General features: G+C 30.9%; 1 protein-coding gene across 2 annotated transcripts in view; it reads left to right on the top strand.

The window, feature by feature from the left end:
- pik3r3a (phosphoinositide-3-kinase, regulatory subunit 3a (gamma)) overlaps positions 1–19,170 on the top strand; it is a 31,236-nt gene that overhangs the window by 6,240 nt on the left and 5,826 nt on the right. The window contains exons 2-6 of one of the 2 annotated variants that reach the window (NM_001291329.1): positions 3,772–3,888; positions 9,597–9,684; positions 9,804–10,083; positions 11,495–11,617; positions 13,479–13,579. In NM_001291329.1, coding sequence (NP_001278258.1) covers positions 3,825–3,888; positions 9,597–9,684; positions 9,804–10,083; positions 11,495–11,617; positions 13,479–13,579 — 656 coding nt within the window. In that variant the 5' untranslated portion in view covers positions 3,772–3,824. Of the gene's footprint in view, positions 1–3,499; positions 3,889–9,596; positions 9,685–9,803; positions 10,084–11,494; positions 11,618–13,478; positions 13,580–19,170 lie in introns of those variants that run through there. The other variant, NM_213038.2, reaches the window with a different exon arrangement.

Consider the following 19,170-nt stretch of genomic DNA (forward strand, 5'->3'; position numbering starts at 1 on the left):
GTTATTATATCACTTATAAAGAAGTGAGATGGACAGTAAATATTTACAGTATTTGGAAAATCAGTATGTATCAGATTATTAAAGCACATATTATTCTGGCGTGAATATGAAAACATCAGTAATATTCTGACCTGTCAATATGTAAAGCTGGTTGTTGCCATGATCTGAAATGGTAAAATGGGAAATTATTAACAGGTCGGCTTTTGTTTGTGATGAATTACATTTGGAAAGGTTTAAGCAATGGGTTTTGTCTTGATAATGAAATTCATTACCATTTATTTATTAAATATGAATGCATTTCATGTTAGGGAAGCTTTTATTATGGCTTGATGAGATCATTTTACTTCCTATTATACTCCATAATTTAAATTCTTATTGGTACTATTTTTGCTTTTTGAATATGATTTGATTACACACAGATATTGAAATGAATTTATGTAATATTTGCAGTGCTGCTGGGTACTTACAAATTGTGATATGTTACTTATAAATCGCATGATGAAAACCGTACTCATTAACGAAATTTATTAGATTAGTAATGCAATTTTAGGCAATGTAATCTAACTACTTTTGGATGACTTTTACATTATAATTACTCACTGAAAATGTAGCCTGTAATACAATTTTGTAGATTACTTGTACTTTTGGATTACTTTTAGATTATAATTACTGACTGCAAATCTAGTCAGTAATGTAATTTCATAGGTTACTAGTACTTTTGGATTACTTTTACATTATAATTAGTAATTACTGACTGAAAATGTAGTCAGTATTGTAATTTTTTAGATTACTTGTACTTTTGGATTACTTTTAGATTATAATTATTGAACTAAAATATAGTCAGCAATGTAATTTCTTAGATTACTCATACTTTTGGATTACTTTTAAACTATAATTACTATACTAAAAATGTAGTCAACGATGTAATTTCGTAGATTACTTGTACTTTTGGATTACTTTTAAATTATAATTAATTACTATACTAAAAATGTAGTCAGTAATGTAATTTTGTAGATTACTTGAACTTTTGGATTACTTTTAAATTATAAAAAATACTGATCAAAAATGTAGTCAGTGATGTAATTTCGTAGATTACTTGTACTTTTGGAATAGTTTTAGATTATAATTACTCACTGAAAATGTAGTCAATAATCTAATTTCATAGATTCATGTACTTATGGATTCCTTTAGATTACTTTTAAATGACTGAAAATGTAGTCAGTAATGTATTTTTGTAGAAAACTTGTACTTATGGATTACTTTTAAATTCTATATAATTACTATACTAAAAATGTAGTCAGTAATGTAATTTCATAGATTACTTGTACTTTTGGATTACTTTTAAATGACTGAAAATGTGTTCAGTAATGTAATTTCATAGATTACTTGTAATTTTGAATTTTTTCAGATTATAATTACTGAATGATAATGTAGTCAGAAATGCAATTTCATAGACTACGCATACTTTGGATTACTTTTAAATTATAATTAATTACTATACTAAAATGTAGTCAGTAATGTAATTTTGTAGATTACTTGTACTTTTGGAATACTTTTAGATTATAATTACTCACTGAAAAGGTAGTCAATAATGTAATTTCATAGATTACTTGTACTTATGGATTACTTTTAGATTACTTTTAAATGACTGAAAATGTAGTCAGTAATGCATTTTCGTTGATAACTTGTACTTATGGATTACTTTTAAATTCTGATTAATTACTATACTAAAAATGTAGTTAGTAAGGTAATTTCATAGATTACTTGTACTTTTGGATTATTTTTAGATTATAATTACTCACTAAAAATGTAGTCAGTAATGTAATTTTGTAGATTGCTTGTACTTTTGGATTACTTTTAGATTATAATTACTCACTAAAAATGTAGTCAGTAATGTAATTTTGTAGATTGCTTGTACTTTTGGAATACTTTTAGATTATAATTACTCACTGAAAAGGTAGTCAATAATGTAATTTCATAGATTACTTGTACTTATGGATTACTTTTAGATTACTTTTAAATGACTGAAAATGTAGTCAGTAATGTATTTTCGTTGATAACTTGTACTTATGGATTACTTTTAAATTCTGATTAATTACTATACTAAAAATGTAGTTAGTAAGGTAATTTCGTAGATTACTTGTACTTTTGGATTACTTTTAGATTATAATTACTCACTAAAAATGTAGTCAGTAATGTAATTTTGTAGATTGCTTGTACTTTTGGATTACTTTTAAATTATAATTACTCACTAAAAATGTAGTCAGTAATGTAATTTTGTAGATTGCTTGTACTTTTGGATTACTTTTAATTATAATTACTCACTGAAAATGTAGTCAGTAATGTAATTTTGTAGATTATTTGTTCTTTTGGATTACTTTTAGATTACTTTTACATAACATTAATTTAGATGTGATTTTCTGCTAAAACAGGTAACAGGTTGTATTAGTTAATGTATTTACTAACATAAACAAGCAATACATTAATTACAGCATTTATTAATCTTTGTTAATGTTAGTTAATGGAAATAAAGTTGTTCATTGTTAGTTTATGTTATCTTATGGTGCATTAACTAATGTTAACAAGCATGAATTTGGGTTTTTGTAATGTTTTGGTAAATGTTGAACTATGATTGTGTTGTTCATTAATAGTTCATGTTAACAAATACAGTAACTAATAAAGCCTTATTGTAAAGTGACCACATACACTGTCATTTAATTATAAAATGCATTCAATTCTGCATTATTTATATATCATTATATACACTGTGTTTGTTATTTATTAAACATATTTCACTGTAATATGTGACGTGCTTAGTTCTAAGTAAAAGCAGGCATTTTTGTGCTATTGTCATAAACTCTCATGCATATCTTAATGCAAACTCAATTTAAATCATGCATTGGTAAAAAAAATGCAGCTCTGCAAGCTGAAATATACTAGTGTTTGAACACTATTCAGAGTGAAACTTTCAGTGTGTCAGGATGCCAACAGTACACAATGTTCCCTTCCCTCACTAAACCAACTCCCCCTATGTGCAGCTGCCTTGAATCGCATCGTGACCTTTAGATTAAAGCCATTAAAATCCTCTAGACATTGTTCTTTATTCATGTACACACATCCAATTCTTATTTAATAATACAAGTGGTAAAGTTTGTGCGTAGAAATCTCCGAATTTCAACTTTAAACAGTTGTTTGGGAAAAGTACCAAGAGTACAATGCAATATACAGGACAAAAAACGGACCATAGCATAGTTTCAAGGAAAGGGGGTGATTGCTTCAAACACTAACACGGATTTGTCTTTAAATAAATGTGTGTAGAAAATAAAAACATTAGAAATTGTGTATAATCCAAGGTTTTAAATATTAAAATGCGATTTTGTAATAACAGTAAATTTAAAAATAATAACAGCACATCGGCATCCTGCTCAAAGTTTCCCCCGTGCAGATTAATGGTATCGCCCTCAAGCACTTATATCGTCCCAAAACCGTACAAGAGTTTGATTTACTCACGACACGCACTTCATTTGGATATTTAGAGCTGTACACGGTGTTATGAATGTGCTGGTCATGTATATTATTCAGATACACGTTCGGAAGCTTTTCTCAGAGTTTTATCTTTGAATGACTCCCTGCCAAATTATTACAACTGGACTCAACTGGATTAAGAACATAAATACGTTTACTTTTCGCATTTTTGCCGTCGGTTTATTCGTCGTCTTACATTTAAACTTCGGATAAGTGTCTTTAATCGTTTGACAATACGATTTGCAGTGTTTAAAGGGGCTTTCTTCACTTCTGCAACACGACCCATTGTTGATGAAAGGATGTCATCGTCTGCAGAAACGTTCTCCTACATCGAGATGAGTCGAGTCAGCCCTGCTGGCACTGGTATGTGACTTTATTTCTGTATTATATTCATGGTATCTGTTTATATTTGGTGGTTATTCTGTTCAAGTCACTCTGCCTTTGTTCTGGTTCAAATACAGCCCTAAGTGTCAAACGCTAATCTTGGGAACAACAGCACGTCGGTGTTCGGTTAACTTAACGTAACATTTGCGATAGTTAAGTTGGTTAATATGATGGAAAAGTGAGTTAAGCCGGTCTTTTGGCTTTTCTTTCGTTGAGTTCTGCATGTCTCAACATGTCACCGCCGAGTTCATCGAGGTCAGCAGCGCAGGAATATATCGGGCCCTGAGAAGTACCAGTTTCTACTACGGCGAAGCGTTAGCTTATGAATATTAAACAGGCAGTGGTGACGCAGCTTGGTAACAGTCCTGAAGCGTCCAATCAACAGCTTGATTTATATTCATGACCCTCGCAAAGTCTTTATTTGAGCCAATCGTAGCGGCCCTCTGGTGTCACGTCACTTTATCTTGTAAATATTCACAGTCCATTCACACTCTCCATAGTAGGATTCATGAGTTCTCAAGCGGGAATACCGAGGAAATCCTGAGCGCTTTTCTGTCCACAGCTGTCACCGTAGACAGTCTGCACATACTTCCAGACAGGCGTCTTTCTAGACACATACTGTAACTTTACACTGTATTACTGCTGGCAGAGTTACTAGTTGAATGACGAGGGAATAAGCGAGAGTTCACGCAAAACGGACAATTCTGTCCAAACATTTTCTCTCTCTGTTGAACACTAAAGATATCTTGAAGAACGCTGAAAACCGGTAGCCATTGACTTCCATTGTTGTGTATTTCAATGGTTACCGATTTCTAGCATTCTTCAAAGTATCTTCTTTTTGTTTTTAACATAATAAAGTTACTGATAAAATGACGAGTGGAATAAGCGAGAGTTTAAGCGATAGTTCACGAAAAACAGAAAATTCTGTCATGATTTACTGCCTCTTTAGTTGTTCCAAACATTAATTTTCTGTTGAACATTACAGAAGATATTTTGAGAAAAGCTGAAAACCGGTAACTATTGACTTGCATTGTTATGTATTTCAGTGGTTACCAATTTCCAACATTCTTCAAAATATCTGTTTAACAGAATAAAGAAGCTCATAAAGGTTTGGAATCACTTGGGGATGATTGAATAGTGAGTAAATTGTCTTTTTAAACAAATACTGTAATGTTACACTGTATTACTGTTGGCAGTGTTTCTGACAGATTGATGAGGGAATGAGTTAAAGTGATAGTTCATGAAAATTCTGTCATGATTTACTGCCTCTTCAGTTGTTACAACCTTTTTTTTTCTCCGTTGAACACTGAAGAAGATATTTTGAAGAAAACTTAAAACCGGTAACCATTGACTTCCATTGTTATTTTTACTATGGAATTCACTAGTTACAGATTTCTAACATTCTTTAAAATATCTTCTTTTTGTTTTTAACAGAATAAAGTTACTGATAGTTTGACGAGGGAATAAGCGAGAGTTAATGCGGTGGTTTACCCAAAACTGAAAATTTACTGTCTCTTCAGTTGTTCCAAACATTATTTTTTCTGAAGAAGATATTTTGAAGTAAGCTGAAAATGGGTAACCATTGACTTTTTTTTTAAACTATGGATGTCAGTGGTTATCAATTTTGATCATTCTTTGAAATACCTTTTTGTTTTGAACAAAATAAAGTTACTGATGGATTGGTGAGGGAATAAGCGAGAGTTAAAGCGATGGTTCACACAAAACTGAAAATTCTGTCCTTATTTATTCTCTTCATTTGTTCCAAACTTTTTTTTCTTTGTTGAACACTAAAGAAGATATTTTGAAGAAAACTGAAAACGGGTAACCATTAACTTACATTGTTTTTTGTTTGTTTGTTTTTTTAACTATGGACGTCGGTTACCAATTTCGTACATTCTTCAAAATATCTTCTTTTTGTTTTTGACAGAAAAGTTACTTATAATTAATGAGGGTATAAGCAAGAGTTTAAGCGATATTTCACACAAAATTTAAAATTCTGTCATGATTTACTGCCTCTTCAGTTTTTTTTCTCTGTTGAACACTAAGGGAAGACATCTTGAAGAAAGCTTAAAACCGGTAACCATTGACTTCCATTGTTATTTTTAATATGCAATTCAATGGTTACCGATTTCTAACATTCTTCAAAATATCTTCTTTTTGTATTTATCAGAATAAAGAAACTCATCAAGGTTTAAATAGTAAGGAAATTAGTTTACTGTCTCTTTAAATCTTCTGACCATCTGCTTTTCATTAATGGAATCGTGACCGCCTCTGCCCCCACTCCTCATACACAACTAGATATAAATTCTGTTTTATGACTTGAATCGTATGCTTATAGCTTACACCATGTCCAAATTCAGCAATTCACCTGTCATATCTGCATTATAACTATGTAATAACTAAATAAAAATGAAACCAATACGAAAATATTAGTTATGTGTTTGCTGTGAAATCGCATTGGATTCGTATATATATATATATTCGGTGTCTTACTATTAACATTTATAATAAATTTTGCAACACATAAATTATATTATTAATATTATATATAAAATGTCACAGAAATCATAGCCATTTTAATATATTTTGTAACACATTAATTATATTTTTATTATTATATATTTTAATATACAATATGTCACATAAATCATAGCCGGTGTTATTATTAAATGCATGTATGCATGTAGTCTTTATTAAATTTAAATGTACTTCTATTTTAGGTGAATTTCCTGTGACACAAACCTCTCAAACAAGCTGTTTATCCTAGGGGCTAAGGGACATACCGAACTATTGTCTCATATTTTCTCATGTTTTTCATTATTGTTCTTCAGTGGGTTAATAATGTGATGATCTGCATATGGCATCTAGTTATTCTCCCTATTACCTGACTTGTATTGTAGTCTGTAATTTCAGTAAATTTTTCTTCATTGTTCATTTTGCCTGCCATGACTGCATATGTAGCCTATGTGATGTAATTTAGCATTGACAAAAATTAGAAACGCATTTTTTAATCTTAATTATGTGTGATTAGAAATAAAATGATTTTTAATATTCAGGCTATTATTATTATTATTATTACATTTAAAAATATATATAATTATGTTATATATTATATATATAAATAACGTTTGTAGTATATTCTGACACCTTTATTTTATTTTGAAATATATATATTGAGAAAATAACACAGACATCACTAAGTGCATTTAAATCACATTTTATTTAAAATATTTTTCTTTCATATATATATATATATATATATATATATATATATATATATATATATATATATATATATATATATATATGTATGTATGTATGTATGTATGTATGTATGTATATATATATATATATATATATATATATATATATATATATATATATATATATATATATATATATATATATATATATCAATAAGCCAAATCTGGAGCTAATCTATCAAAGTAAATTATGATAATAGCCCAAATTGATATGTTTGGGGAAAATATTAAATAAAAAATGTAAAAAGAACAAAAGAAACAAAAAATATTTAAAATTATAAAATATAAATATTATCTTTCTATTTCTAAAGAAGTTTGGGGAATCAAATATTATTTTAATAAATATATGTTTAATCTAATCTGGCTTGTTTAAATGGACTAGAATATATTATCTATATTCACAGAGTTATAAATAAAAACATTACGCACTGTATATACTTCATATATATATATATATATATATATATATATATATATATATATATATATATATATATATATATATATATATATATATATATATATATTAGGGTTGTAACGGTATGAATTTTTCACGGTATGATAATCGTCTAAAACAATACCACGGTTTGACGGTTTCGCGGTATACGGTATGTTACAAATGTTACAAAATAATAGAACAGTGAAGCAAATTTGACTTTTTCCAAATAGTATATTTTTAGTTACTATAAACAACACCACTTACAATGAACAAATAAAAATAAGAAAATAATAAATAATGTGTCAGTCCAAATAAACATGGTGCAAATCCTCAGTAAAAAATAGATATAAATATTTACTATACTATAAATAGTTAAATAACGAAACTAGATTCAAAATGGAACATCCTTAGGTTTTATGTGCCAGCATGGATATGGTTGTCTATGGATATGGATATGGTTGTCTGCAATGCAGACAAACAGCTGCACCTTCATTTGCGTCTTTTGAAAACAGCAAGAGCAGCAGTTCGTCTTTGCTGTGTCACTATTTTGTCATGTTTCTGTGCTGCTGTGCATGCAAAAGTACTTAGTATGAGAATTATTTCATGCAAAACAAAAAATTTTTGCGTTTTATTTAGCCGCGCATAAATGTATGCCTTTCTCTCATTCCGTGTTGTTTAAAAAGCTTGGTCCACAAACAAAAGCGAAACCTGGTTGTGATATAGCGAGTTTGAACCAATCTGGGCATGGAGGAGGGACAATGCATCAATGTATCATGTCTGATTTGTCCGGAGACACAGTGACGAGCGTTTCTTTGTCAAATCAGCGTTGTCAAATGTTGATGACGTAACCGCACTGATTCCGGAGCCTCTGAAAGTCCGCGAATGTTATGTGATACAGCACTGGAAAGATGAGATTCTCTTCTTTATGCCAATCTTTGAATTGTATGAATCGGATCAGCGGATCAAAAGTTATTAAACATTTAAGAGCTATACTTATTTTTAGCCGCGGGCGGCTGTCTCGGTCTTTAAGGGTTAAAACCGTTGATATGCAATTGTTCATGGTATGATAATCGTGCACGTTCAAATCGTGGTAAACCGTCATACCGGTATATTGTTACAACCCTAATATATATATATATATATATGTATTAATAGTAGATTTATTATATATGTATAATAATAATGTGTGTATATTAGGACTGCGCGATATTGAAAAACTATCATTGCGATTCTATTTTATTTTTCTACAATATATATTGCAATATTAATCAAATCATTTTACCAGATGAAATGAATACGTCTATTTGGAAGGAATTTGTAATTTTCTATAAATTGGGATGATTTTGTAAGGAAATGCATCTACGTAAACTATAATAAACCAATCACAAACATTGAGAAATGTAGTACAGCAACAACCCTGTGCAAACAAAATAGGAGTTTCTGGAAGTCTTGCAATATTTAGATGCACAAGTTTTTTAATCAAGTGCAAAATAACACCATATAGTATATATACATGCAATAGTATATAAATGTATATATATACAAGTTAAAAATATAGGCAAAACTTTAAAAGTGAATTAAATGATAAAAACACGCTAAAATATTAAATGTTTTAGTAACTTCATAGTTAATCATTGCAAAATCATGAGTGTTCAAAATCTGGTCAATAATAATACCAATTATACAACATACTATGATATGACGTAGTATTGCGGAAGTGCACATTAAGATATCGATGCTGAAACAATATATTGTGCAGCCCTAGTGTGTGTGTGTGTGTGTGTGTGTGTATGTGTGTGTATATATATATATATATATATATATATATATATATATATATATATATATATATATATCCAAAAACATGTCAAATTAGTATTTTATTGTAACATCTAAACACTTGTAACATCTAAAACTAGGAATATAGCAGTTGCTGAAACTGTTCTCTCATATTGTTTTTTCCTGCCTATATATTTCTTCATCAGTCAACAGTACAGACGATCATCTACAAACGCAAAGAGAGCCCAGTGACTTATTACAGGATGCCGAATGGTACTGGGCGGACATATCAAGGTGAGGAGAAACAAACAACAACACAGAATTATCCCCAGTATTTGTGTCTTTAATCATATTTGTTTGTGTATTTGTAAATTAAATTCCTCTCATTATCACACTACTTTCTGTGCTGTTAGGGAGGAGGTGAACGAAATACTCCACGGCATGCCTGACGGTGCTTTCCTGGTGCGAGACGCCTCCTGCAAGGTGCAGGGAGAATATACATTAACTGTTAGGAACAACGGCACGAACAAACTCATCCGGATCCTCCATCAGGAGGGCAAATTTGGATTCTCGGAGCCTCTGACGTTCAGCTCAGTGCCGGAGCTGATCTCTTTCTACAGGCACAGGAGTTTAGTCCACTACAACACTTCCCTAGATGTCACACTGGCTTATCCCGTGACCCACTGTAACACGGTTCGTACCTTTCCATTATGAACGTAATTGAGTATTGCGATAATGATATTCCTTCCGATATTTTGAGCGGTCTCTCCAGAATTTCAGTGCTCTCACACCTTTTTTCAAAGTCAAATTTAAGCCCTTTTCAAGCACATTCCAGCAGCATTTTTAGACTTTCATCTCTTTACAAGTGTAAATTTCATATTTACGCACATATTAGGGCTGCACGATACTGGATAAATACGCTAACGATATTTTTTACGATACAACATTTTCCTTAAATGCTATTTTTATTAGTCGTTTTCAAATAATTTACTCATGGTATTAAAATAAACAGGTAATAGATCATTTTCTGATCTAATTAGATCTAATTCAGACTAAAAAAACTGTGTCGATGTGCAAATATTTAACCTTTAAAAACACAACCCAGCATGTACACAACATTAATCTTTAGTTTACGTCAATTTTGCTGTCTAATACAGACGTCAGCTGCCGTTGATATTTGGTTGGTTTTAGGCTGTGGCATTAACTAACTAAAATCCAACATAACTTTAACCTCATGATATGACATCTATACAATGTCAAACTCTTAACATCAGTAGACGTTTATCTGTGGTTGATTTTATGTTGTGTAATTACCTAATTAAAATTCGTCGTCACTTTAATGTCATAATGTGTTGTTCATACAATGTTAAAGCATAACGTCAGTAGATGTTGATATTACGATTTGGCATTAACTAACCAAAATCCTACATCTTGACGTTGGATTCTGACCTCAAACTGACGTTGTATTCTGACGTCAACCCCATTTTCATATTCAACTAAATTTAAGTCCAACGTCAATTTTACATCTGTTCGACCACCTGGAACAATTTGAAATTATTTATTAAAAATTTAACTGAAAAATCAGATTTAACCTTGAATATATTTTATTTATATTTAATATACTTGTCTAAGTAAATTTTTATTGTAATACGAATTTGTTTTTAACATGTAATATTTTATGTATATCCATTTTGCCACGAAATAGCCATAAATTGCTGATGAATAATAAATTAATAATTACTAATTTACATCTATGTGGCGTCTGGTGCCTGCTAGGTATGAATGAGTGAAAACCCTAGCAGATATTCTGACTCTCATTGGCTGTTGTCAATTTCCTCTTGGCTTGACTTTTAGTGTTCATTTTCAGCTATGGGTTCACTGCTCCAGCCAATAGCAGAACAGTAACTACTTGGGAGGCGGGGATAAAGATAATTATGTTCCATCAAATTAGCCAAATCTAAATAAACAACCAAGGCATAAAATAAATCATTTATCACACATTTCGGCGATACTTATATTGCATGTACTATTATTGTGATGTATTGTGCAGCGCTTGTTGATAAAAAACCTTTTGTTAATGTAATTATCAACAATGTATTTTCAGGATCTACCTGTGAAGGAGGAGTTTCTGAGTGCAACCAGAGAAAAACTCCAAGAATGTTTTAGGGTTTTTCAGAAGACGGCAGAGTATGACCAGCTCTACGATACTTGCACTTCGTTATTAAAGGTGAGCGAAGGAAAATACTTTGTATAATAATGTTTGAAATTTATTCAGTGCTATATATATACAGTTGAAGTCAGAATTATTTGCCCCCCTTTGAATTTTTTTTTCTTTTTTTAAATATTTGCCTGTTTATGTTTTACAGCCAGGACAATTTCTCAGTATGTCTGATAATATTTTTTCTTCCGGAGAAAGTCTTATTTGTTGTATTTTGGCTAGAATAAAAGCAGTTTTTCATTTTTTTATGAATGATTTTAAAGTCAATTATTAGCCTCTTTAAGCCAAATTGTTTTTCGATACTCTACAGAACAAACCATCATTATACAATAACTTGCATAATTACCCTAACCTGCCTAGTTAAGCCTTTAAATGTCACTTTAAGCTGTATAGAAGTGTCTTGAAAAATATCTAGTCAAATATTATTTACTGTCATCATGACAAAGATAAAATAGATTAATTTTTAGAGATAAGATATAAAAACTATTATGTTAGGAAATGTGTTGTAAAAATCTGCTCTCAGTTAAACAGAAATTGGGAAAAAAATAAAGAGGGGGTTATTATAAAAATATGTGAGTGTATTATATATATATATATATATATATATATATATATATATATATATATATATATATATATATATATATATATAATATATGTGTGTGTGTGTGTGTGTGTGTGTGTGTGTGTGTGTGTGTGTGTGTATATATATATATATATATATATATATATATATATGTGTGTGTGTGTGTGTATATATATATATATATATATATATATGTATATATATATATATATGTATATTTATATGTGTGTGTATATATATATATATATATATATATATATATATATATATATATATATATATATATATATATATATATATACACATAGCAAAAAAAACTATACAAAATAGTTTTGTTAGATATTTACATGTATGTGTAATTTGTATCATATACGTATATATTTTATATCTAAATATAGATAAACATTTTCTCAAATATATGCATGCATGTGCGTATTTAGATTTATACAACAGTTCTGTATGGTTCTCGAATTGATTGACTGATAGACATGCGATATTCTGCAATATCAGCACTCATACAGCCTCTTCACCCGTGTGTATTACTCTGCCCACATAGAGTGACAGCAGATCAACAAACTCACTACAGTTTTGACAAATATTGACAAATATTGTTGGACGACATCATGTACTTTTTAGGCTTTTTAGTCGAATGTAGTTGTTTAGATTGCAACTATGCAGTTTAACTTAAAGAATAGTGCCTATTTTAAATATTTATAATTTCTGGAATTCAGCGCGTTGGCGACCATTAGCCTGTCATTGAGCAGAGCAAAAAAGGTTGACGTTGCGCCACAAGATTTACTATTCATTAATTTTCCTTTGGCTTAGTCCCTTATTTATCAGGGGTTGCCACAGCGGAATGAACCGCCAACTATTACAGCATATGTTTTACGCAGCGACTGCCCTTCCAGCCGCAACCCAGTTCTAGGAAACACCCACATACACTTGCATTCACACACACTCATACTGTACAATTACGCCAATTTAGTTCACCCATTTCACCTATAGCCCATGTGTTTGGACTGTCGGGGAAACCAGAGCATCAGGGGAAACCCACGCCAACACGTGAAGAGCATACAAACTCCACACAGAAATGCCAACTGGCCCAGCTAACCGCTAAGCCACCTTGCCGCCCTCCTCTAAAAGATTAAATAATAATGATTCACTCTTGTTTAAAGTGCCCATGATGACTATATCATGGATGTTCGTTATCACAACACGTTGTGTTATTGAACATCATCACGTCTAATAAAATCTAACACATCGATTTTTCTTAAATTTTTACAGGAAATTCAAAGGAGGAAAGCTTTCGAGGACATCAGTATGACCGAGATCTCAAAACCACAGTGTTATTCTCAAGAGAATTTCCAAAACACGCTCCAGAAAGAGTAAGTGTCCATATATACCTTTAAAAGTATAATAGTAATAGTATTAAAAAAGTTAATAGTATTAAAAGAGCCCTAGGATTGCTTTTAAGAATCAAGTTCAGTAATAAAATTGCTGCAAAAATCAGCACTGTAGGGTTGCACAGTTTACCAGTACTATGGTAGTATCGCAATACTTTGGCTCCAAGATACTGGCGATGCAACTGTAGTATCTAAAGTAGATAATTGTAGTATCGTCTACAATAGGTGATGTTGCATGTGGAAAAGTCACTAAAGTGCTCACACGTTTGTGCAACAATAAACCATTTTATCTGAATAGTCTGTGGAGCCCTTCAAGGTTGCAAAACTGTAGAATTCACGCCTTGTATGGTAGCCTATTGCAGGGATTCCCAAACTTTTTTATTGCGGGACCCACCTAGGAAAGTAATTCAATCTCAAGACCCACCATTATATTTTTATATGGAAAAATGGGTAAAAAATGTCTCCATTCAAAGCAGTCAATAATATATGGTGTGTGGCTTTTTGGATTTTGCAGTTTGAAATGCACAAAATGTGGCTCAAAATGCATTTTGTGGGATGCTGGCTGTAACTGTGATCATTATTTTTGTTGAAAAAGATACTCTTCTTTTTTCCAGAAGAGAATATGATCAACCTTTGATCAAGACCCTTGATTATGATCAAGCCCCGTCACATCGCAGTAAATTCCACTGCTAGTGTAAAGTCATAAGAAACTAAACAGCTTTTTTCGACTACTACAAGCTGGGAAAACGTCAGATAAATATGCCAATGCAATTAACATTATTGCTGAATTAATCTAATATTTACACATTTGCTTGAGGAAGAATGATGGGGTAGTTACATTACTATTACTGTTTTCCATAACATCTATGCCCTTCCATAACATTAGCTGACGTCATAACTAACAGATAGCACTATAGCTATTTATTGATTAGCAATCTGTCGCCATTGGGATGTAAAAAATATGGGACAACAAATAGCTTCAAATGATAGAATGCATAGCAAACATTAGAAAATATTGACATTAAAATAAAAGGTTTAGCCTATTAAAATCAATGACCTATTCAGAAATTAAATAAAGCTATAAAATCTACTTCACTTTTAATCGTATTTGCATATTGTATAACTTTAACTTTTAACTATAGTAACTTTAATATTGTATATGTCGAGCGGAAAAAAAGAAAAAGGCAGCTGTGAAACATAACAAGCTTTGTCTTTTTGTAGGAAACACACTTTAGATCTTTTTAGGGTCAGAGGTTTTTGAGTTATTGCCGTCTATCGTACTGGTTTTGATTCACCGCAATGTAAATAGCTGCAGCTATGTGACGTTGCGCGACCCACCTTTGTTCACTGTGCGAGCCACTAGTGGGTCGCGACCCACAGTTTGAAAACCCCTGCTTCAGTTCGAACGCACATCTGGATCAGTTCATTTCTGTTCCTGTTAATATGATTTAGTAGCTACAACAGCAGCGACAGTCTCTTTAGAAGAACACGACTCACAAAGTGACATTTTCAATGATTTTGGATTGTTACCTGATAAGACTGAAAGAAAAAAATTGATGGAAAACCCAAAATAACTACAGAAAAACTATTTTTGACCACTTCATATAGCCTAATTCTGTTGGCAAAAACGCTCTTTAGTAACAAATTTCATTCTGAATAATTTGTATCTTTATTTTAATGTATTTTTGTTGGTCAGTTATATACAAAATAAACAACAAGAGTGAATAAAGTGTAGGTGAAGTGAGCTGCAAATATACTTTTTGGCCTTAAGGGAATTATGAATTACATTCAAGTAGGCCTATTATAACATGAAATATAGTATTTCTGACAATTTCCTTTTATAATTGGAGTTATGAATTACAGTATCGCAATACTACTTGGTAATGTGATATGGTATCGTAAGATTAAATAGTGGTATCACGACAACCCTTCTATGATCTAATCTGAATTGATGCTGAAATGCCGATAGTTGGCATAGATAGTTTGTAAAGGATAGTTCGCCTAAAAATTAACATTTATTCACAATTTACTTACCCTAAAAGTGGTTTTAAACCTTTGTGAGTTTCTTTTTTTCTGTTGAACACTAAAGAAGATATTTTGAAGAATGTTGGAAACCGGCAACCATTGACTTTCCCAATAAAAAATACAAATACAGTGGAAGTCAATGGTTACTGTTTTTTATTTATCTATTTTTTTTAGAATATCTGAAAAACTAAAGCGTGAGTGCTGGTGATGCAATCACCAATATCTATCAAACTGCATCACCTGACCCTCTGTCAAAAGTGACTAGACTACAATTCATGCCGATATCTGTTTGACCAGCCTATAGATTAAATGTTCAATTTCTTACACCTAGCGATCTTTTGGCTTCACAAGACCTCAGTGTGTCATCAGGAGGCATGGCTATTGATTTGGACTTTTTTGTATGTGTTTATTTTTATTTTATGTTTATTTTATCTAAAAACCTGTCACCATCCACTGCCATTATATAAATCGCCAAACAGCACGGATTCAGCTCAAAATCTTCTTTAAAAGGGACCTATTATGCAAAAATCATTTTAAAAATGGGTTTAATCACAGTTGTGGGGCAGCAGGGTGTGAATATAACCAGCTTCTAATAGTAAAAATTAATTAATTTATGTGTTAATAATCACACTTGATAAAGACAGTCTGTAGAAACACTTTGAATGACATTCGTCCTTGGGGCAAAGCCCCGCCCACTAGTGACCATCTCTCCCTCATTAGCATAGGACGTTAGTCTTGTTTTTGAATCTGCCACTATGCTGAAACACAGGCATTTATAGCTCCGCCCTCTTCTGAAAAAGAGCACAATCTCATTTGAATTTAAAGCGACAGTCACCAAAACACCACAATTAGGGTCAAAGCATAAACGAGGCAGTTTCAACGAGTTACAAGACATCATTTGTGTGGTATTTTGAGTTGAAACTTTACACACACACACACACTCTAGAGACATTAGAGACTTATTTTACACCCCTTTAAATATTTTACTGAAGTAAATATTGAGTAGTAAGTAGAAAGTAATTAAATGAACAGGAAATTCTCCTTTTTGGGTGAACTATCCCTTTAAGTGTGTCTTCAACCCATTTCAAAACAAAACCTGATAATATTAATAACCGTGATATGAAGTATAAAAACTGAATGGCAGTCAATGAAGAAGGCTGTGTTTTGCCCTGCAGGTGGGCGTTCATTAGTGTTTGACGTCACATGAACACTCTGAAGTGTGTGTCGCTGAGATGTTGCTAAGCGGCTCTCAGTGGCTGCTCATTCCTGTGCAGTTGATGTGCAGAAATCCTGGGCGGTTGCTGGTTGGCTGTTTATCGGCCAATCAGAAGAGCTCATAGCCGAGTCGCCATGAAATTCGCTTGGGTGCCTCCTGTTATGCGATCCTGAGGGATGTTTTTGGGGTAATTTACTGTCTGTTAGGTCATAGGGCTGAGAAAAGCAACAGCATTTACGTGATGGAGAAAATATGGAGATGATCCAGTCATTAAAACAATGACATTTATAGGATTTGTAGCAGAAGGTCATTGAATTTGGCTAATTTTGAAGAACGTATCAAATGTTTGGATGTACACTTGAACTATGATATTGATTATTGTCTATGGATATTACATTTCAAGAAAACTAGTAGAAATGTTAAGTCTGCATGAATTTGTGCTGCAGTTTCATCTGATGTCTGGTAAAGTTTTATGCTTACAATTTGTTTTGATTAAATGTATGTTTAGTCACTAAATAAATAAATAAATAAATCAAACAGTAAAAAATGTAAATTTCACAAAAGAAGATATTTTGAAGAATGTTGGATTCCATTGTATTTGTATCAGTTTCTGACATTCTTTAAAGTATCTTCAAAAGTTAAAAGCAACTTATAAAACAATTTGGTAAATGGTATCTTTGCGTGAAGGGTAAGTTAGATTTTGCTTGCTTTAAAATTAGCATAGAAGTTTTGTGGGTGTGTTATTTTGATTTATTGATTGTTTTATTTATTTCCAATAATTTCCTCCCTCTTTTTTATTGAGATTTTGATCAGAGATGCTATTAAAAAGTCTTCATTTAAAGGGATAGTTCACCCAAAAATTAAATTATTTTCATCATTTACTCACATTCCACCTTTGAGTTTTTTTAATTCTCTTAAACACAAAAGAAGATATTTTGAAGAATGTTGGAAACCGGTAACTATTGACTTCCAATGTACGATTTTTTATTATTTTTTTTATTAAATGTATGTTCGGTCACTAAATAAATTAATGAATTAATTATTTTACAAAAGAATATACTTTGAAGAATGTTGAAAACCGGTAACCATTGAATTCCATTGTATTTGTTTTTTCCTACTACCAGTTTACAATGTTCTTTAAAGTATCTTCAAAAGTTAAAAAAAGCTATTACTAAATCAAAAAAAAAAAAAAAAAAATAGGTAAATAGTATCTTTGCGTGAAAGGTAGGTTAGATTTTGCTTGCTTTATAATTAGGATAGAAGTTTTGTGGGTGTGTTATTTTGATGTATTGATTTTTTTATTTATTGCTAATAATTTTCCCCCTCTTTTTTTTGAGATTTTGATCAGAGATGCTATTAAAAAGTCTTCATTTAAAGGGATAGTTCACCCAAAAATGAAATTATTTTCATCATTTACTCACATTCCACCTTTGAGTTTTTTTAATTCTCTTAAACACAAAAGAAGATATTTTGAAGAATGTTGAAAACCTGTAACTACTGACTTTCGTTGTACAATTTGTTTTGATTAAATGTATGTTCGGCCACTAAATAAATGAATAAATTAATTATTTTACAAAAGAATATACTTTGAAGAATTTTGGAAACTGGTAACCATTGACTTCAATTTTACAATTTGTTTTGATTAAATGCATGTTTACTCACAAAATAAACTAATGAATGAATTAAACAGTATAAGGATGTCAATGGAAAATGGGAAAAACTGTAAGCGGAAAAATCATAACTTGATTTCAGAGATTATTATTTTTGATTAAATGTATTTTTCTGTCCCCCAAAAATTAAATATAAAATAAATAAACAGAGATAAGGATATCTGGAGAGAGCATAAACTGATTAATTTGTTTAATGTTGGTGATTACAGCTAACAATTAATTTAACATTTAAATGGAATTTGGTTAAATTCACAAGAAATGGTTAGGTTTAATTAAATGTATTTTTCTGTCCCCCAAAAAGTAATAAAAATGTAAATAAATAAACAGACTTGAGGATTTTAGGAGGAAATATAGCAAAATGATGAGTTTATTTAATGTTAGTGATTACAGCTTTATTTTACATTTAAAATTGAATAAAGTAAAAATTTAAATGAGAAAAAAAAACATGAAGTGGAAAAATCAAAACTTGACCCCAGAAATGTTTAGTTTTGATTAAATGTATTTTTCTGTCCCCCCAAAAATTATTTATAAAACAATCTAATATAAGAATATTCAGAAAAACATAGCAAAATTATTAATTTAAGACAGAATTTAGTTAAAATTACTCAGAAATAATTGGTTTTGATTAAATGTAGTTTTCTGTCGCCCAAAAATTAATTAAT

The sequence above is a fragment of the Danio rerio genome, chromosome 2 (assembly GCF_049306965.1).
Source record: "Danio rerio strain Tuebingen ecotype United States chromosome 2, GRCz12tu, whole genome shotgun sequence".
Lineage (NCBI taxonomy): Eukaryota > Metazoa > Chordata > Actinopteri > Cypriniformes > Danionidae > Danio > Danio rerio.